A 22,555-nucleotide genomic window follows, 5' to 3' on the forward strand; every position below is an offset into this window, starting at 1 on the left:
GGTAAACGGAAGCTCAATTGTATTTGATTGAGAACAAACCTCATTGGTTCTTGCAGAAGCTCAAACATGCCGCGTAAAATAAGAAAAAACCTCATTGGTTCCCGCATGTCAAGCAAGCATGAGCTTCCGTTTACCAAAACTGATGTGTGCACTGATGAACGTTTATATGTGAATAAAAGCCTAAATGAAATCTAATTTAAATCTAAATTAATCAATCTCTTTATGAACTTTTTGAAGCGTCAAAGTGGTAGTTGTGTAGACCGTCAATGGAGAGACAGAAATCTCTCAGACTTCATTAAAAATGTCTTCATTTGTGTTCCAAGATGAAGGAAAGTCTTACAGGTGTGGTAATTAATGACAGCATTTTTATTTTTGGGTGAAAAAAATTTCAGCCATCATTCAGGATAGTACAAGCTAGAATAAGCAGATTAAGGAATAGTGAGAGCATAGATTTTTTTTTTTTTTTTTTTCCAGCAGGCAGCAGTTAAGTGCTCACAGTTTTACTTATTTATCGATAAGTAAAAACATTAAAAAAAAAAAAAAAAAAAAAAATTTAAAAAACATTTTCATTACTTGAAACAAAATAAACGTTAACTAAAACATTACTAAACTAAAACTTTTATTTCAGCTAGTTCCCAAGGCAACATTTCTCATTTTCATTTAGTTTAACTTGAAGTACTAAATTAACTAAAACTAAATAAACTAAAACTAATAAAATCTACATGCACATTAAAGGGATAGTTAACCCAAAAATGAAAATTTGATGTTTATCTGCTTACCCCCAGGGCATCCAAGATGTAGGTGACTTTGTTTCTTCAGTAGAACACAAATGATAATTTTTAACTCCAACTGTTGTGGTCTGTCAGTCGTATAATGCTTGTCAATGGGAACTCCATCTATAAGAGTCAAAAAACATGCACAGACAAATCCAAATTAAACCCTGCGGCTCGTGACGACACATTGGTGTCCTAAGACACGAAACGATCGGTTTGTGCAAGAAACCGAACAGTATTTATATCATTTTTTACCTCTAAAACACCACTATGTCCAACTGCCTTGCGTATCCGGCTAGTAAGGTCTGAACACGCTCTGACAGCGGAAGTGATGTCTCCCACTCATTGAAGTATAAGCGTGAGACATCACTTCCGTCATCAGAACGTGTTTTCAGACCTTACCAACCGGATGCGCAAGGCAGTTGGACATAGTGGTATTTTAGAGGTGAAAAATGATATAAATACTGTTCGGTTTCTCGCACAAACCGATCGTTTCGTGTCTTAGGACATCAATGTGTCGTCACGAGCCGCAGGGTTTAATTAGAATTTGTCTGTGCATGTTTTTTTTGACTCTTATAGATGGAGTTACCATTGACAAGCATTATATGACCGACAGACCGCAATGGTTGGAGTTAGAAATCATCATTTGTGTTTTCCTAAAACACACTGTCAAGATGTTGCCATGGAGTTACTATGGAGTTGCTATTGTCCTGAGTGTTTTTAGCATGTTGCAATGTGGTTTTAGGCTGCTCTGGCTGGTTGTTGGGTGGTTGAACCACTAATCTGTCCTGTGCCATGTTTATTTCTGAAGAACTAAAAACTACCCCTGCATGCAGTCTGAAACAGGATATTACACAGAGCTGTTCACTGAATTAAAGAGGGTCATCTGCAGATGATGAACATACACACCTGACTCTTGCAGGTATCTGTACACCAGGAAATTGACCTCATCGCTGCTTATGCTCATTTTGGATCCTGGGTGAACCAAGAGGTCAGGGCGAGAGTGGAGCCTGGAATAACAAAGACATGTTTGTGTTACTGTTCTTCACAAACAGCATATAGAGCATCAGAACATCACTGGACACAGTATACACTACTGTTCAAGTTTTTTTTTTTTTTTTTTTTTTAAAGAAAGAAATTACACTTTTATTCAGAAGAAATTAATATTATATTTATCAAAAATGACAAAAACTTTTACATTGTTACAAAAAAATATATTTCCAATAAATGCTGTTCTTGTGAACTTTGTTTATCATAGAAAAAAAAAGTTATCATGGTTTTACACAAAAATATTAAGCAGCACAACTGTTTTCAACATTGATAATAAGAAATGTTTCTTGAGCCGCAAATCAGCATATTCAGGGATGCAAACAGGTAAGGGGGGAAAAAGGTGAGAACATTGCGCAGGGCGGGGGCATGCTGCGCACGGAATTTTTTAAAAAGTTATTTGCTTTACATGCTCATTTGTAGTTACTTACAGGGTAATAAAAAATAAATGAAAAAAATCCCTTAATGTCCAAAACTGTAATTTTTCGCACAAAAAAAATTAACATTGTTTTTTGGTAAAATGTTGCAACAAACAAAAAAAAACAACAACATTTGGTTAAAATCTCATGTTATAAGTAACGAAATGCTATGCAGGATATTTAAGACAATATGCCACATCTCACACACATAAAATATTACCCATTATATACATAGATTTTAAAGTAAAGAGTAAAGGAAACACTGTACAGTAAAATATTACCCATTATATACATAGATTTTAAAGTAAAGAGTAAAGGAAACACTGTACAGTACTTATTGAAACAACCAGTTCTTTATTTACCCTAGGAAGTTCCCAAGTACCCTTGTAAAACCCCCTAACCCCCATAAAACACTTTCTCATTGGATCTATGCAAATCCCATAGGTGACCTATTTTGATCTCAAAAAGGTGAGTTCTCACTGAAAGGCGAGGAGTTTGCATCTATGCATATTAGAATGATTTCTAAAGGATCATGTAATACTGAAGACTAGAGTAATGATGCTGAAAATTCAGCTTTACCATCACAGGAATAAATCAGATTTTAAAATGTATTTTAAATAGATTTTTAAACTCTGATAATATTTCACAATATAACTGTTTTTGCTTTATGATCAAATAAATGCAGCCTGGATGAGCAATGTCTTTCAAAAGCATTTTTAAAAATCTTACCGAACCCAAACTTTTGTATGTTATTGTGACACAGACCTTATAATAGTAGCTCATAAAATTAAATTCTAAAACAATTTTAAAAACCTATTCTTTTTATACTGTCAATTATTAACAAAAATAAGTCCTGCACATTACTTAAAGAGTTAGTTCAGCTCAAAATGAAAATTCTGTCATTAATTACTCACCCTCACCCTCGATTCTCTTCAGAAAATTTGGACTAAACCGCTGGATTCAAATGGATTTTTAGTTTTCTGATCTCTTTATGAAGTTTTTGAAGCGTCAAAGTGGTAGTTGCAAAGGCAGTCTATGGAAGGAAATCTGACAGCATTCTGTCATCTGAAAGATCTTCGTTTGTGGTCCGAAGATAAATGAAAGTCTTACAGATGTGGAACAACATGAGGGTGAGTAATTAATGACAGAATTTTCATTTTGGGGTGAACTAACCCTTTAAGTTCATTGTATGTAAGGCTGAATTCATTTTCACATTTTTGATTTTCTTTATTATCTATAATTTTGTGATTTTAATTTGGCCTGCTGCTTTTTAACCGTTTTTGATAAGGTGAAAAGCTATATAATATATATATATATATATATATATATATATATATATATATATATATATATATATATATATTATATTTAGATGATGTATAATTTATATTTGAAATCTTTGACACAGAATGTAGAGCATACAATCATAGATTTTAAAGGTGCTGTAAATATTTTTTTTGACTGTACTAAAGCATACCATAATATGTCTGCAGATATTTAGGAACATGCTCACAAGGGTTGCCAGTTGGCAGGAAACACACAGCGTATTGCAGCCATGGAAGCCAGCAAACAAACTAGGTCAGATATTTCGCAGATTCTACCCGACCTAAAAAGCCTCGGCATCCATCTAAAAAGCTCTATGACCAGGGGCTTATTAAAACCCAGATAAATCAACGTATCAACTTGCAGTGTAAGGCTCGTCATCTTCCATGGTCAATTGCGACCATTCCCGTTGCATGTCCTCAATCTGGCAACCCGCGTGAGTGTCCAGTCTGAGGAGGAGGGGGGCGGGAGAAACAACCCTCTCCAATATTTTGAATTTGGACTGCAGTAACAATTTCAAACACTAGCTGTCAATATTACATACTGCCCCTTTAAATATATTGTATATATATATATATATATATATATATATATATATATATATATTTATTTATTTATTAATAAATGGTCAGTAATAATAATTACTGGCTGGCTTTTTTCATCAGTTCTTTCAGCTACCTGGCCAGTAAGCGTAAAAAGTTACTTTTGAACCCTGCTGCTCTTGGTATCCTTAAAAAATAAGTTTTTAAGCAAAGATAACTGAACCTAAACTTCTCGACTGAACATTCTCACAGAAGCCCCTTTGAGCCCTGGGGAAATTTTCCATCCATTTGCTCACCACTGGAAAGAATTGTTAGAAGCTACACTTGCAAGGACTGATGTTGTGGTGGGAAGAACTGCATGTGTTTAACAAGAGGAAATGCTTCAGATGTACTCATACAACCGCTTATTTGGTCTTTAAGCCTCCTTCATAGTCTAATAAGCCTTTATGTACAACAGCAACCCATCATATGACAGGAATCCCTGTTGTTTACGATGTGTCAACAGCCCTGAATGTGCAACGGTTGCCTATTCACAATCAAATAAAATGGGCTTATACAACTTAATGAAAAGACCCTTTAGCAGTATAAGACTGGCTAAATGTCTTTACATTAAATTCTCTTATCCTACACTCATACTAATCACACACCAATCCAGTACATTTGTTTTCTGAAGAAAATAAACACTTAAAATTTGATCCGATTGTGAAATTTGATTAATCTTAACAGCAACAGCAGTTAGATCCGGTTCACACAGGAGGCAAGTGGTCCTGGACAATTGGATTTTCTGAAGAGGCAAATGAAACTTGCCAAACCAGACAAGTAGCCTGATTAAAACGTCAACAACCAAAAAAATTAATTAGGGAATCACTAAAAATGCGAGAATGACTCTGGATTTTTTACATTTAGTGTAAAGTGTAGATCGATAGTGGATAATAATATATAATGTATGATTTACTTACGTAACAAGGTTGCGTGTTTCATTACTGAATGATTCAGTGTTTTGAACGAATCGGTTGAGTCAAAGATTCAATAACCCATTCATAAACAACTACCTCATTCTTGAATGAATCAGCCGTTTGAACGAATCGTTTGAATGAATGACTCAATGACTCACTCACTAAGATGGTCACTTGCCGCCACCTACTGGCGGTTTAGTTTGGTGCTCTTCGGTCACTTTTGACCGAAAAATTTTCTGTTTTGAAATGTTAAAAATCGCAGCTTCATTGGAATGGTACGAAACTTGGTGACTTTTATGGCATTTGGAATGTGAACACAAAAAAAAAAATTTGAGGATATGATTCGAGCATGCTAAGTGGTCGTAAAAAAAATAGTCACACTTGTTGTCTTTGGTCAAAAGTGACCGACCATAGGAAATGAATGGGAAATCGACAAAAACACAAAAGTTTGGAGAATTTTGGTGTGTACAATCTACAAATCGGCCACTATTTTGAAAAAAAGTACACAGCAGTAAAGGGGTGACACTCTAAAACATCAAGAGTGTGATTTAGACACACCCACTCACACACGAGCACACACACACACACCCCCCCTATAAACCACTGTCTGTAACACAGAGCAAAGTTTTGATAATATGTGAAATCCATTCAATAATTCAGTAATAATGCAGGAAAAGCTCACAGCATTGAAGGAGTGACACTCTAAAACATCAAGAGTGGAATAAACACACCCATTCTCACGCACACACACACACACCACACGATACCCCTTTGGTACAATATAAAATAATATAAAAATCTTTGTTTTGAATTTTTAAAAAATTGTAGCTTCATCAAAATGGGTTGAAACTTGGTGATTTTTATGTCAATCGGTATGCGAATACAGAAAAAAAAAAAAAATCAAGGGCATGATTCGAAAAGTCTAAGTGGTCGTAAAAAAAAAATAGTTACACTTGTGTTCTTCGGTCAAAAATGACCGACCATAGGAAATGAATGGGAAATCGACAAAAACACAAGAGTTTGGAGAATTTTGGTGTGTACAATCTACAAATCGGCCACAATTCTGAACAAATGTACACAGCAGTAAAGGGATGACACTCTAAAACATCAAGAGTGTGATATAGACGCACCCACTCACACACACACACACACACACACACACACACACTATATACACACACTTATGAACTGTGCACATAGAAGTACAGGCTTCGCATCGTTCTGAGCTTTTTCTTTTTTCTTTTTTTTTTGCAGGAGCTCTGTGTCAAGAGCATAAAAAGTAAAAAAAAAAAAAAAAAGTCACGTGGCATTTTTTATGAACTCTCTTTCTAACACAATGTTTAGGTTTGACTGTAAATCATAATGCAAAAACTAACACTTCAAATCAATATTTCTTACAAAAATATATCTAAAACTTGATAAGAAACAGTCTTTGAGAATGTCTAAATATATATTCATATCCTCAACCTAAAAAAATTAGGTAAATATGTCCAAAAACAACTAAGGAATTCACAAGCCTCTCCATAGAGAGCTGTACAAGTATCTAGTGGTTATACCATGGTATTACACATTTTTCTTTTTATACTCTCACCAGATGGCGCTAAAAAATTATAAAAAAAACAAATAAAAATAAAATAAAAATTATTTCAAAGGCCTAGACTCTATTTTAACCTGAAATACTGCATTAATTGAAAAATAGTGAAAAAATATTAGAAAAAAAAAATGTGTATTATTTTCAATGGGAACAATTTATCATAATTATTGCATAAATATTAATTAGTATCATAAAATTCTCTCAAAATACAAAATAAAAAAGTAAAAATATTATTGAACAAAAATAAATTACATTGGTTTTGCCGAGGGAGAAAAAAAATTTAATTTTAGGGGTCCAGTCACTTTTGACCGCAAAGAGCACAAGTGTGACTCCCAAACGAGGAGCACCAAAGGAAATATTCACTTTCCCATCTGGCCACGGAGGAGAATCGGAGGGTCACATTCAGTGGACAGACACCGACACACTGTATTTTTTTGTAATTATTTCAACAAATGACAACCAAAATCAAACCCATAGAAGCTTGTGAACAGTTCTGAAGTGGCTGTGTGCAAGTTATACTCATTCACAAGCCGAGTGAAAGTCATACTCGCAAATGTAATGTTAATTATTAAACTTTAAACAAAATACAAAACTTTAAAAAACACTCTGCTATGTGATTATTTTACTGAGTGATAGGCAGTGGGTTTAATCAGTGACATTATTAGATTTGCTATATGGCATCTTCCTATCACCTCCTCAACCTGCTTCCATTAGTGTGTGTTTACAAAAAAAAGGAGAAAATTGTATTACACCGTCCAGTTTTTTCCCTGAACGATGATGCAATTCTCGATTCAGCATAAATGACCTACAATGGCGATATTTTTCACAATTACGACAGAAAATCAAAATACTGCCTTAACTTCACTAGCAGAAAGGCAGTACAATATAAACGAACCAAACTAGAACTGAACATGCCGTGACGGCAGCTTCACATTCTCTATATCTACCGCCTCGATGGCAGGCAAGTCTTTCAATTCAGTAGAAAAGTCGCTCCTCTTCATAACATAAGGATCACGTCCAACATATGTTGTGATTTTCTGTTTATACCTTTCTAAACCAGCACGGTATGGACTTTTCTCCATCTCTTCCATTGTAATTTTCACTTCTTGCCCTCCACCTGAATTTCACGCATCACCAGAACCACGTGATTGCAAACAACCTATTTGTAACAGTCCTACAAGTGTTTAATTATTCTAGTTGAATTTATTGATTAAATTTAAGAATTTAAAATGAAAGATGAAGCATATATTAAATAAAATTGGGGGAAAAAAGCCTTTTATGGAGAAAAAAAAAAAAAAAAAATGCCCCAAAGGTAAATATCTAAAAAATGCAGATTTAAATATGTTGATAGCTGATAGAACCCTGATGAGAATATTGCTTCGGAATAAATTATATTTAAACAACAACAACAACAAAAAAAAAATCCTCCTTTTACTTTTTTACTCAGACATGTGAATAAACGATTTACTTGTCTGAAGGACAAGCACATGACAAGGCTTAATGTTGAGCCCTGGAAGGCCCTTTTCTATTCCACTGCGCTACTTTTACATTGTTTTTCAATGTAAACACATGCTAGACATTCATCTTTAACCAATGTGCTCGCGTCTTGTGTCTTTTGCAGTGTCTTGCGCAAGACACAGCGTTCTAAAAACTCAGCGCTCATGGTAAAATAAGTTCAACTTTAAAAAAAAAAATGCATCTCTATAACATGCTTTTTCCCCGCTTTACTCACCTGCATCTTATGTTTTTAACTGCAAAAATGTATTCTGTGTGAAGGGCCTTTACAAGCTACTTTTTTAATGCAATGTAGGATATTTCAGACTTCATACCGCTTTAAATTTTGAAATGTAAAATTTAAGACATTTTCATGATTTTCAAGGATGTGGCACTCACTTACCATGATACCAAGTGTTGATTAGATTCTCATACTCTTGCCATCCATGGGAGCACAGTCAAATCAGCCTGTCAATAAACACACTGTATTAGTTATAATCAAGATTTACTTTCAGCCTTTTTATTTTTATTTTTTCTCTATAATTAAGCCAGTAGTTTGAGATGGTCCTCACTGCAGAACACGAGATCCAGGGTGTGAGGCTGGATCCAGATCCAACTCCTCCCACTTTACACGAGAAGCGTCTCGCTGCAGCCTGTGGTGGACATCCTACCCGGCCCACATCCAAGTGTGACGTCAGAAGCCAGGCCAATGCCGCCCTGCAGCCGATTCTTAAGATTTTATTGGTCATGTCAATCACAGTACTGATTGCCTACACCAAACACACATCCCTAAACCTACCCATCTCCACCCCCTGGATCTCGTGTACTGCAATGAGGAGCTACTGAATAGTTTAACAGAATACAAGTGTAAACGTTTGTTGACATCAAGCAAAATTCAACTAGCAATTGTGTAATTTATCGTCAGAATCAAACTATTAGCTTTAAACAAACGGCAAATCATCTACACACATTATCAGTAGCCCCTCACTGCAGAACACTCGAGATCCAGGGGGCAGAGACGGGTAGGTTTAGGGATGTGTAAAGTGGGAGGAGTTGGATCTAGACCCAGCCCCGCCCCTGGATCTTGTGTTCTGCAGCGAGGACCATCTCCACATTATCACGCTTTAGAGAAAAACCTCCAGCTATTTCAGGCACATATTGGATTTGCACATTTTGAACCAGAAGTTGCAACCCACTTTTCTTCAGTGTTGTGACGTATTTCCAAGTGAAACAGAATATTGAATAAAGGGCAGGATTTTATTTTAGCGCACCTCCTCTCCATCCCTCGCTCATAGCAGACCAATGGTAACGTCATTCCAGAGCGAAAGCAAATTTTCAAATTTTGATTAAAGATTACCACGACAAACAATTTTTTTTTTCTGTGTATTAACTTGCACAAATTAATTGTTCACCACAAGACTAGTAATGTGTGCTAATAAAGTAAAAATGGTCAATTCTGATTTCATGACGACTTTAAACCAATAAACTTGAGATTCCTGGATACAGATTTTTAAACTTCATTCAACAGTGATTGCACTTGCAAACTGCAATTTCTAGAGAATGAAATATTTTAGACTTTGGCATGACCAATTCTTTGTTAAAATAAACTAATGTACCACAACAACGTTTCAAGCACAAGTAGAAGGTAGATCATTTAATTTGTGAAACAGTACCCCAATCTCAGTCATTAATTATCAATGCTCTGAAAGGCCAAGATCTTTCAAATAAAAAAATGGCACCACTGTCACGTAACATCTACACATGATGATGTGCATTTTACTCTTAGTCTCCATCAGTTGATTAACACCCCCTGCAAGTGCAAACTAAGCTATAAGGCTAATTGGGTATCCATATGCTATGCTAGTACATAAGCTACCTAATACAGACATTAATGGTCATTATAATGTAGTTCAAACAGCATTTCTGATTTTGTAGGAATTGTAATCAGGCGCTAAAGGGAGTACCTATTAAAAGTAATTATTTTGAGCCAATGGGATCGCTTGTGTCCTAATAGAGACCCGATTTCGAGGTATGACCTGTTTTGTCACCACACCGGTACTGACGTACCTGCTCAGCCAGAATTGCTTTGAAGCTGTGCATCTTCAAAAGCAGAGCCGTGAACAAATCTACAAAAAAGGAAGTGCACACCCCCACGCGAAATGAGGTCTCGTCTCACACACTCAACGCGCATGACCGTCCACACCACAGTGACGTCATTTTTGCCGCACGCACCTTCAAAATCATGCGGGCATATCGAGTATAAACCAGGCTTTAGCTTTACTGCAACTCTGGATTTGATTACTCAGCAATTAAACTGGAAGTCAGTGCTGATATAGTGAGACCAACCTAAAACAACCCTCTGAAACTTATACATACTAGCACAGCACTAGTGGTTGACCGACATGGGCTTTAAAATGTCGGGGGAAGCTGAAGTTTTTTGGAAATGACATTTTGCTTTCAGGCTTTTTTCATTAGCGGTATAAATTTTTACTCTGATTTTCAGTATGGACGAGTCGACGCTAGTTGCCAAAAGTCAGAGCCAGTCTGCAGATTTTGTGCACTCAAAGTTGACAAATTTCATATAATATCAACTAGTGTATAATGGGCACAGGCTCCCATTTTTTTAGCTTCATGAATTGGACCTGCAAATACAATCATCCTTGTGTGAGGCCCACCATCCTAAAATTTAATCTGCAAAAAATATATATTATTCTAAATCACTATTATTTATAAAAAAAAAATTAAAAAAAATCTATTCATAGTGCTGTACTGTTAAATGTATTTTTTTTTTTTTAAATCACATTTCTATTTATTTTAATCTTATTTGTATTATTACACCGTTCATTTATTACACTAAACTTTTCCTTGCGGCCCCATGGGGGTCCCGGACTCCAGTTTGAAAATCCTTGGTTTAGTGTACAATGCCCAGTATTTTCTCTGTAACCATTTACAAAGTCGGCAAGTGTATGCCTGGTGTTTTAAAATCTGTTCTGATTTAAAACAGTCGTGCAGTGTATTAAGAAAGACCTACACAAGTTCATATGTTAAAAAGCAGCTCTTAATGTAGACACAAAACCTATCAGCTATAATGAAACCATGCAATCAAACTAAAAGTTCTTGTACAGCTTATAATATATAGATAAATATAATACATCACTTCTTTGACAGAGTTAAATCTGCTGTAGTCAAATGCATTTTCATGGTTAAACTAGTTATATGTGCATAATTTTGTAATTGACTTTGGTTCATTCTCTTCAACAGGTCCATTAAATGTGTCTCTATTCACGTCTTTACCAGTAAAATACACCCGTGCCATTCCAGAGTAGTTATAACACGTTATTTAATTAGAGTAATTAACAAAAACACATCAATACAATTAATAAAACATAATTAAATGCATAACGTAATACGAATAACCATAATTTCATCGCAAAAAATATCTGACCGTAACAACTGTCACGCTAACACTCTGCCGGAAGCGCCATTACATGTCATTCGATTTTTAGCTTACGGCTAATGCGTATCGTGGATAAACGTCACCGGAAACAACAAACTCCCCAAACAAGTGCAAAAAATGAGCGATTCTAGTTCCAGCACGTGGCTGCTTCCATAGCAACGCAGCTAACTAGTCGGTTAAATACAAGCTAGTTGTTGTCAACGTCCATCTCGCGTGCACGGCGCGAGGAACCTGAGCTCCCATCCCCCACCACGCGGTCACACGCGCTGCAGTTTCACTCTTCAAAATGAACACTTTTAAAGAATTATAATCGCACTCCAGCTATCTAAAACGCAAACGGAGTCTATAACCGTCAGTTTGTGCATAACTAGGTTCTGGGATGTGTTTAGGAGCGAATAAGAGGCTTGTCTTACTCCTGTCGATGCGTCCACTCTCTCCAACCGCTAGCTTCTGGAGCTAAAGTACTGAACAAATGTGCCAGGGCGCCGACGCAAATCCGGCAGAAGGTTATTCCTCGACCTTTTCACTCCACAATGTTACTTCTGTCCTCGAATAATATTTATTTTCCTGTTGTCTGTACGAAATATAAAGGAATACAAGAAACATTTAGCAGCTTATGGCCAGCCAAGCGCTTCAGAGGAAGCCGACGGCCTCAGACTAGCAGTAGGGCGGAGACTTTCCAGGCGAAAATGAGGTATCAGTCTCGTGGGGCTTCCTTCCAAATAAAAACTGAAGGGGAAAAAAACCTCAATTATATCTAAATTATGCAACTTTTGTTAAACTAGTTTAATGTGAGATTATGATTATCAAAAAGCGAAGTGTTTTTCTTAAATTAGCTTAACTGTTTGGGGGTATTAAATTATAATTGTAGACATGTGAGATTAGAACTACGCATTGTATTTCAAAAGCAACTATTTCCAAAAATGTAGAACAAAACTGTGTTAAGGTTCATAAAATCGGACTAATGATAAACAACACAGTTGAACGCCCAACCCCCATCGCTGTTACAGAACTATATTTTGCATGGCTGGGCATTGCCTGCGATTCCGCCACACCCACAATCTCCTCTGCTCAGTCATTCAATAACAGACTGACATCATTGGTCTGCGTATTACACTGCTCTTTCCAGTCTACCTTAAGTATTGTAAAAGCATCGCAGTAGTCTTGTGACCCCATTGAGCATTTGAACTGTTACCCATCAATTGCAGCAAAATTCATTTTTCAGCTGCACACCCTCAGAAACCAACTACTGCCTTGTAGCCTATACTCATTGTACATATATGTTTTTCTTCATAATGTAATGTACATAAATGGCCATTTTATATTAACCTTATATTTTAAATTTATTAAATACTTAGCACCTTAATTTAGTACAAATTATGTAACAAATTATATAACAATCATGCCAATAAAATATGAAAATCACACACACACACACACACAGGTTTCCATGTTTTATGGGGACTTTCCATAGACATAATGGTTTTAATACTGTATGAACTGTATATTCTATCCCCTAACCTTAAATTTACCCCTAAACACAACCCTCACAGAAAACTTTCTGCCTTTTTATAGATTTTCAAAAACAACTTAGTATGTTATAAACTGTTTTCCTCATGGGGACCAAATTTTTTTTTGTCCCCCATAATGTAGGGTATACCTGAACCACACACACACACACACACACACACACACACACACAGCAAATAATGCCTGGCCTAATTTAACTGAGAACCCCCCTGTTTTTTTTCCTCTCTCCATCTGAGAGATGATGACACAACTATGTAACATCTCAAACCATCCTTGCTTGCTGGAAAGATGTTAAAAAGATAGGACTGAGGAGGAAGGGGTTAGCCTTCAACCCATGAGATAAACCACCAGCACACATGCTCTCCAACTGAATTATTACCTGACAGATCATAATCCATTTATCATTTAGTTGTGGTTGCTCTATAATTTGTTCTCATACGATGGGATGAGCAGTGGCTATGAGCGTTATCGAAGGACTACATTTCTGGCAGGACACTACTAAAATGTAGTTTGGATATAAAAAAACTTATACAAGGTAGAAATGCAATAACCGACAAAGTGATATTGGACATCCTAATCGTGACCTTGAAGAAAATCATCCTGCTGAATGTCACAGTAGCAAGCAATGATTGGATTATTGGATTTTATACAGATCATAATTTGTACTGTGCAGTGCATTGATTTCTGATTGAACATGCAAACTCTTCTCCCTCTGTAATATGACAACTCTAAAAGTAAAGGTCAGTTCTTTGTGTATAGCTCATTAGCAGTATGCAAATCACTCAGCTACTTGTTGTAATAAGTAAATGTTACATTTTTTGTTGCTGTTATTAGTGCAACTATGCTTCAAAAAGGACACTGCCCCTTTTTCTTGCTCAGAGTGGCATAATGTGCCAATAATTCTGTCCTTGATGATTGTCTCTTACATGAATGCAGGCCCTGGCAATTGTGTCAGATGTTTGAGTTTTTCCACGCTTCAATACCAGCTTTATACAAAGATTGGATACAAACAGACCAATAAAAATGTTTCCTGTATCCTTGGCAACAGCACTGGTGCTGGCTGTAAATGAGGCAATCAAATTAATGCTGGAACATAAAGCAGGGAAAAAGAGAGGAAAAACTGGAACACTCAGAGCCAGGCACGATTATCCATTTTACACCAAATTTAGCATGGAGTGAAACATTAAACATTTGGATGAGATTCTCAGTAAACTGGTCTATCAAAACACATATTGTCCGTTTAATTAGAATTAGAAGCAATGCAATTTGTTTGTCTTGCACAGTTGTCACTAATTACAAAAAAGTGATCAGGAGGAATGCTTTTGGGGAAAATATTCTTTAAAAAGTATTCAATCTAGAACAAAATTATTTACATTTATGCATTTAGCAGACACTTTTACCCAAAGCAACTTACAAGAGAGAAACAAAAGCAATTCCTTAAGGAGGCAAAGATATTCTTAATATACAATGCCAAGTTTATTTGACAACTAGATTTGGAAGCTAGAGAGAAGGGGAAGAATTACAGAGAAGAAAAGTTTGTGTGTGTGTGTGTGTGTGTGTGTGTGTGTGTGTGTGTGTGTAGGTGTAGGTGTGTGTGTGTGTGCACAAGTGCATTGGATTAAAAGTGTGGGGTGGTTAAGTGCTTGTCGAAGAGGTGTGTCTTCAGCTTGAATGATGTGATGGTCTCAGCAGTTTGGATAGAGGTTGGCAGCTCATTACAGAGGAACAGAGAGGGTGAAATTTTTGGAGAGTGACTTTGTGCCTCATTGTGTAGAACCGACAAGGCATTGCTCATTCAGTGACCTTAGCTGGTGGGAGGGAGTGTACATTTGTAGGACTGCATTGAGGTTGGGAGGTGCTGTTCCAGTGGCAGTCCTAAAAGCCAGCTTTAAAACATTAAATTTGATTCTGGCTGCAACTGGGAGCCAGTGGAGTGAGATCAAGAGGGGTGTGACATTCTCTTTAGCTGGTTGAAGCCCAGATGTGCACTCTGGATTATTTGCAGGGACTTATTTGTTCTGGCTGGAAGGCCTGCAAGTAGAGCATTGCAGTAGTCTAGTCTTGAAATGACAAAAGCTTGGGCAAGAATTTGCTCTGCATACTCTGCACTAAACTGTCTTCTTTTCCTGATGTTGTAAAGCGCGAATCTGCACGATCGGGCCATTCTTGAAATATGGGTGGAAAAGCTCAGTTGGTCATCAAACACAATGTTCCTTGTTGTCCTGGTTGCCATTAGTATTGTAGACCCCAGTTAAACAGTGGTGTTGTGGTCAACTGACAGGTTTGCAGGATTTACAAGAAGCTCCATCTTTTGTAGATAATGCTCCTTCATCCAGGCAGAGATGACTGAAAGGTGGGCAGAGGTTCAAGCTGAGACAGTGGGACCATCAGGTTGCAGTGACAGATAGAGCTGCGTTTAATCTGCATAGCAGCGGTAGGAGAAGCCATGTGTCTTTATGGTAATTCTCAGTGAAGTTGTGTAAATGGAGAAAAGCAGAGGAGCAAGCACTCAACCTTGAGGCACTCCAGTGATTAACTGATGTGACTCAAACACCTCTTCTCTCCTTGAAAGATCTGTCCTGTGAGGTAAGACTAAAACCACCGAAGTATAGTACCTGTGATGCCCAAGACAGAAAGGGTGGACAGGGGAATGTGGTGGTTTACTCTTGCCAGCCCTAGAGTTTCAACAATTGTCAGGACCGCAGTCTCTGGTGTGTCTACTTGTGAAGCCAGACTGGTTGTCATTGTTCTGTAACCGAAAGAGCTGATCGAACACAAGTCTTTCAAGAGTTTTTGACAGAAAAGGAAGAAGAGAGACTGGTCTGAAGAGAGACTTACTGGAGCCTGCTTAAATGCGGTGGGAAATTTGCCGGTAGGTGAGGGATGTGTTGATGATGTGAGTCAGAGCGGGTTGCAGTGTTGGTGAGATCCCCTGTTGAAGGTGGGAGGGGATTGGCTCTGAGGGACAGGTTGGCACAGAGAAATTTAGAGGCCACATTCTCCGTGAGGGGAGAGAAGGAAGAGAAGAGGTGAATGTGTGTGGATGGAGGTTGGTTGTGGGTAAGTGGTGCAGATCAGAGAGCTGGTTACCACGTTATCAGTGAAATAGCTGGCAAAAAGTCATCAGCAGTCAGAGAAGAGATGGGTGGAGGTGGAGGGGGACAGTGGAGGAAGATTGTTGTGAATGGTTTCCAGGTTTTTGAGGTGTTGCTGATTTTGTTTTGGTAGTAAAAGCCCTTGGCAAAAGAAACAGTAGAGGATAAAGAAAATAGGAGAAGATGATGCTTACTCAGGTTAGCTAGTATAATGAAAAATTCAGATAAGAAGCATGATCATTTTCAAGTGTTCAAATCCAAGCACGTCTGTGTCAGGCCCATATGCCATTATGCTGCATCGCATAAACCTCAGATTTAATGCACCACCAAGCTGTGAAACTGCCCAATCCATCTAAATGTGACTTCAGTTTTGATCATGGAAAGGTCATCGGTCTTAGCAGCGAAGTCTGAGTCTGGCATTACAATAGCTGCTAGATGGATGGTTTCCAGAGCCGTGTGTTTCCAAGATTACAGTGTTGTGAAACTTGGCGTATGCACCATTAACCTGAAATATTATTTCTGAGTAATGAATGGTATGAGGAGAAGACACACTTAAATAGCAGTACATTCATAACTCACAGTGCTCCAGAAATACACTGTAGATACAGATTGCATACCCAGCATGTCTCTCTATATAAAAACAATAATCTGTAATTGCTGCAGCTGGGAGGCCTTTAGCGCTAGGCTAACAACAACAAATTATACTGGAGTTTTATTTCCTCCACAAGGTCAAGTTGGACAAAACAACATTTCAGCATATTAGAACCAGTTTTGTCAGTTCTTTGAATAATGAATTGACCTGAGAATTAAATTTTGGTTTGAGATAATAGTGATGACTTTAGGTATGGTGAGTGAGAAAAAAGCTCTAACTAAATATAGAACGACCACACAGAGGTAACACACACTTATTAGTGTTCAAGTGTTGAAATCACAGGTACGAACTCCAACAGAGACACCCAGTGGTACAAACTGGCATCATGCCTATTTAACCACTCAATCTTTCTCTAACTCATAAATTGTAACTACCATTTCCAAGAATTGGCTATATATTCTATATTCAAGATTTAAAAAAACAAAACAAAATTAATACTTTTATTCCACATATCGATGCCTTAAATTGATCAAAGTGATTTCTATTTCAAATAAATGCATTTTTAAAGAAAAATATGTTTCTATTAATCAAAAAATGCCAGAAAAAAAGTACCACGGTTTCCTCAAAATATTAAAATAAACACTACAACGGTTTTCAACAGATTATTAATTATTATCAAATAAATGCAGCCTAGGTGAGCATTAGATACTTCTTTCAAAAACATTTAAAGGGCTAGTTCACCCAAAAATGAAAGTAATGTCATTTATTACTCACCCTCATGCCGTTCCACACCCGTAAGACCTTCGTTAATCTTCGGAACACAAATTAAGATATTTTTGTTGAAATCCGATGGCTCAGTGAGGCCTCCATAGCCAGCAATGACATTTCCTCTCTCAAGATCCATTAATATACTAAAAACATATTTAAATCAGTTCATGTGAGTACAGTGGTTCAATATTAATATTATAAAGCGACGAGAATATTTTTGGTGCGCCAAAAAAAACAAAATAACGACTTATATAGTGATGGCCGATTTCAAAATACTGCTTCAGGAGCTTCGGAGCATTATGAATTAGCGTGTCGAATCAGTGGTTCGGAGCGCCAAAGTCACGTGATTTCAGCAGTTTGGCGGTTTGACACGCGATCCGAATCATGATTCGACACGCTGATTCATAATGCTCCGAAGCTTCCTGAAGCAGTGTTTTGAAATCGGCCATCACTATATAAGTCGTTATTTATTTATTTTTTTTGGCTCACCAAAAATATTCTTGTCGCTTTATAATATTAATATTGAACCACTGTACTCACATGAACTGATTTAAATATGTTTTTAGTACATTAATGGATCTTGAGAGAGGAAATGTCATTGCTGGCTATGCAGACCTCACTGAGCCATCGGATTTCAACAAAAATATCTTAATTTGTGTTCCGAAGATTAACGAAGGTCTTACAGGTGTGGAACGCCATGAGGGTGAGTAATAAATGACAGAATTTTCATTTTTGGGTGAACTAACACTTTAAAGAACTATTTCTGTATATTATGTGCTGTGGTATCTAATTGATTTAGTAACTATATTGTCAAATGTTCTGAAGTTATACGATTGGATTTTTTTTGTAACCAGCCAAAACGCACATATTCACTGAAAATCTTTCTCTTTGCCATTAATTCTCTTGACGTGCCATATTTGTGGCTACAGTATATGATCAACTGACCTGTCCGTGTTTTGAAATGTATGTTGTGATGATAAGACAGGACCTTTCAACCCTTCTGAACACTTGTCCATGGTGCTATAATAATCCAACACAAGGCAGAAAATACTACCTGGAACATTCTTGCGAAAGGGCATTCAAATTTCTCAGAGGGCTGAATAGGCACATGAACAGAGGAAGCTGAAACAAACACAATTGCCAGCAACAGGTGTAAATGTCCACCGTTAAGGATCTGCTCAACACACTGTAAAAACACACAAGGGTGCGTGACTGGTCTGATTGTCAAATAAAAGATTTCTAAGTTTGATGTAATCTAGAAAATAATGTGGATGTAGTACTTTCCCCCAAAAAGAACTAGTCAGCCTCAGCCGAGTATATGGAGATGAAGTTGAGTCAAAGATAGCATCATTTTGAGAAATGGGCTCTTTGCAGAAAAAAAAAAAAAAGAAAATGAAAAGATTTGACTCCATTCCATTTGCGACAAAGTGTGAAAAGTGTTAAATGGATTTCAGAATTTAAAAGAGACCATCAAAAAGTCCAATTATCGTCTCTATGTGCATTCACACGGACAAACTGCATTGAGATAAAAGAGTGTGTCTTCTTGCACTTACAGCAGTTCTGGCTTCTTCTCATCAGTTTGCCCTTGGGACAAAATGATCTATCTGCCATCTTTCAGATATGTAGAGAATTTTAGTCAGCAAAGAATCCCTTCTGTCTCTCAGAGGTTAAAATAAAACCATGTTTGACATGTGTGATCCTTTGCTGAAATGCTTGCTGTCATTGCCACCTAATATTTTTTAGTTTCATCTTAATCTTCGGCATAATGTGTGTTTGATGCATAAAAAGTTGTAGCCACAAACTAGAGTGGTGATTGCTTGATCAACTGTCACCACTGCAATATGTGTGTGGTTGGTTATTTAATGCATTGTTATATGGTTGTTTTGAAGTGTTGTTGCATTGTTTTTATTATCCACCAGGTGAAATTCTTATGTCTGACCAATTAACAGAAAAAGAACGGTGCATGATTTCACATTCATGTCTCTCACACAAATGGTGCAGGACGAGTTACACAGTGAAGATTAATAATAAAGGAAACATACTAAACATACCAGCATGTGAACACATGCATCTAGTTGTGTTCTGAAATGAGTACAATTCAAGGGCAGGTATGCATTGCAATTTTACCTGATCTTAACCCCTTTAAAGAGTTAGTTCACCCAAAAAATGTGTTCCACACCCGTAAGACCTTCGTTCATCTTCGGAACACAAATTAAGATATTTTTGATGAAATCTGAGAGGTATCTGATAGCAATTTCACCACTTTCAAGGTCCTGAAAGGTACTAAAGACATCATGAAAGGGGTGGTTAATTGCGATTTCACTTTTTAAACTTTAGTTAGTGTGTGATGTTGCTGTTAGAGCATAAACAACGTCTGCAAAATTACAACGCTCAAAGTTCACTGCAAAGGGAGATATTTTCTTTTAAAGAATTCTCTAAGGACTACAACAAATGGCTGGTAGGGACTACAACGAGCTTCTTCCCAGGTTGGTGACATCACTAACCCTAAAATTTACATAAACCCTGCCCCCGAGAACACGCAATAAAGGGGGTGAGGCCATGTTATTGCAATACAGTATGTAACACAAATGCAATAGCATGTCATAAAAAGCAAGATGACAACATGACAAATTATAACCGTAATTAAACTAAACTATACCTGTTCGATCTTCATGTAGCATATATTCTCTGGCTCTTACAACAGTTCCCACATGAGCGATTTATAGAATACCATGACAGAATATGCAATCAATAACTTTAAGATAGTTAACTCCACATCAGCTACATAAATTCATCAACCAACCATTCAGAAACGTCCTGTTGCATTCTACATGTTGTCACTTCTTCTTGAGTCTCTCCATAATTGTCCGACTCCGGTTTGAACATAAAAGGCTGAACAGTTTCTGACATTTTCAGTGAGTCTGCGTGAGGTAATCAGTGCTGCTAACACAATGTGCTAACACAAGCTCTTGAAACTCCGCCCTCTTCGTAGGAGCAGCAGCTCATTTGCATTTAAAGGAGCGTTTTTGCTCACCCTCAAAAAGTGACAAATTTAACATGCTATAAAAAATTATCTGTGGGGTATTTTGAGCTAAAACTTCACATACACATTCTGGGGACATCAGAGACTTATTTTACATCTTGTAAAAGTGGCATTATATTACCCTTTAAAATAGTCCACGTGACTGCAGTGGTTCAACCTTAATTTTATTAAGTGACAAGAATACTTTTCGAGCGCAAAAACAAAACAAAAATAACGACAAAAAAATAACGACTATTTTAACAATGTCTTTAGTACCTTTCTGGACCTTGAAAGTGGTGGTTAAATTGCTGTCTATTGAGGAGTCAGATACCTCTCGGATTTTATCAAAAATATCTTAATTTGTGTTCCGAAGATGAACAAAGGTCTTACGACTGTGGAACGACATGAGGGTGAGTAGTTAATGACAGAATTTTAATTCTTGGGAGAACTAAGGGAAAATGTAACTATGAGGTGGCAATTTTGTATGAATTCATATGATGTAAATCGTACAAAAACATACGATTATTCGAAAAAAAAAAAAAAAAAAACATACTCGTTGCTGGGGCATAAGCAGATGGAACAAATTCCTACAAATGAGCCATCAATTTGCCAAAACTTAAAATTGTGTTGGAACTGGCGCAAAGGCCCATTCGCACCAAGAATGATAACTATAGCGTTCACGCCATCGGACAATAATGTTCTATTTATTATAGGGAAACTAATTAACAGCCAGGTAAACTAACTAGGAAGGCAGGCAAAACAGAAATGGAACACAGTGAAAACGAAATCAAAACACATATATTAGATAGAAATATATGTAAAAATAGCCTTTGCTCTACAGTGCATTATAATGCAATATACAATTTTTAAGCATTATTTGAGGGTCTATGACACCAGTCATGTCAGATGTTATTGCTGATTTGTTATGTAAATGTGAGATTTTTGTATTTCCCCATTCAATTAGATAGGAAATGTACTTGCATTAAATAGCTGCCGAGTGTGATGGTCGGAACTGAATTGCAAAGGACTTTGACCATGTCCAAATGGAAATGCAAATGGAACCTCTCCTCAGCTTGCACAGAATCATTGGGTTTTATGGTGTAAAAATGGTTTGTTTCTGCCCTTAGGTTTAGGGGATCAAATCACTAATCCTAAGTATGAGTAATCGTAGTAGTGATGCTTTCCTAAGTAAACACCATAAATCATGTATGCAAGCTCAATGACAGAGGTTTGACGAAAAGTGGCACATGGTTATTTCTGTTTAGTTCTTTACCTCCATGCTGGAAAGGGGCAAGGTCAGGGTGTCGGGCCGGCTAGGAAGGACTCATTCCGCACATCATTTGGCAGGAAATTGCTGTCCTACACAGTTTCACACATTGGCACACAGCCCACAAAGCCACAAATCTGCCAGCAGCATTATCGGGTATTTTAAAAACCCTTACGGGTCTCAAGAGGAGCAAGTGAAGGCTGACGGTTATTGACTCAACATGCTTTCCTGAAATTTCATTGCTCTACTTTGGCTCCAATCTATCAATACAGGTATGTAGAGACCTTGGCCTTGCAAGGGATATAAACGGAAAGCTTTGGATTAAATATATTGATTGATTGGTAAGATAGAGCATGCTGGGTTTGAATGCTTCTTTGCCTTCTGATAAGTACTAGCAGAGTAAATGGAGAGAAAAATTATTCAGGAATATATATTCACTGATGTACCTTCTTTGATTCAAGATGTCTTAGATTTAAAAGAAGCTGCTCTACAAAGCCATGTCAAGTGAGACATGAAAAAATACAATAGAAAGCCAATAAGCTGCTGTCCGTTGACGTGAATGAAAAGCAGATTTTATTTGTGAATTCCAAAGAATAAAGGACTTTGAGTGCATTGATTTTTAAATCCATTTAAATGGATACAACGATTTAGGCAGTTTCAATCAGCCAAAAACCTT

The 22,555-nt window shown here is 37.0% G+C and overlaps 1 protein-coding gene across 2 annotated transcripts in view; it reads right to left on the reverse strand.

Annotated features, from left to right (window-relative positions):
• tbl1xr1b (TBL1X/Y related 1b) overlaps positions 1-12,568 on the reverse strand; it is a 28,324-nt gene extending 15,756 nt beyond the window's left edge. The window contains exons 1-4 of one of the 2 annotated variants that reach the window (XM_051867124.1): positions 12,019-12,568; positions 8,721-8,877; positions 8,552-8,616; positions 1,683-1,783 (exon numbers count right to left, since the gene is read on the reverse strand). In XM_051867124.1, coding sequence (XP_051723084.1) covers positions 1,683-1,740 — 58 coding nt within the window. In that variant the 5' untranslated portion in view covers positions 1,741-1,783; positions 8,552-8,616; positions 8,721-8,877; positions 12,019-12,568. The remainder of the gene's footprint in view (positions 1-1,682; positions 1,784-8,551; positions 8,617-8,720; positions 8,878-12,018) is intronic. The other variant, XM_051867117.1, reaches the window with a different exon arrangement.
• Positions 12,569-22,555: the final 9,987 nt, after the last annotated feature.

Source organism: Ctenopharyngodon idella, chromosome 2 (genome assembly GCF_019924925.1).
Source record: "Ctenopharyngodon idella isolate HZGC_01 chromosome 2, HZGC01, whole genome shotgun sequence".
NCBI lineage: Eukaryota > Metazoa > Chordata > Actinopteri > Cypriniformes > Xenocyprididae > Ctenopharyngodon > Ctenopharyngodon idella.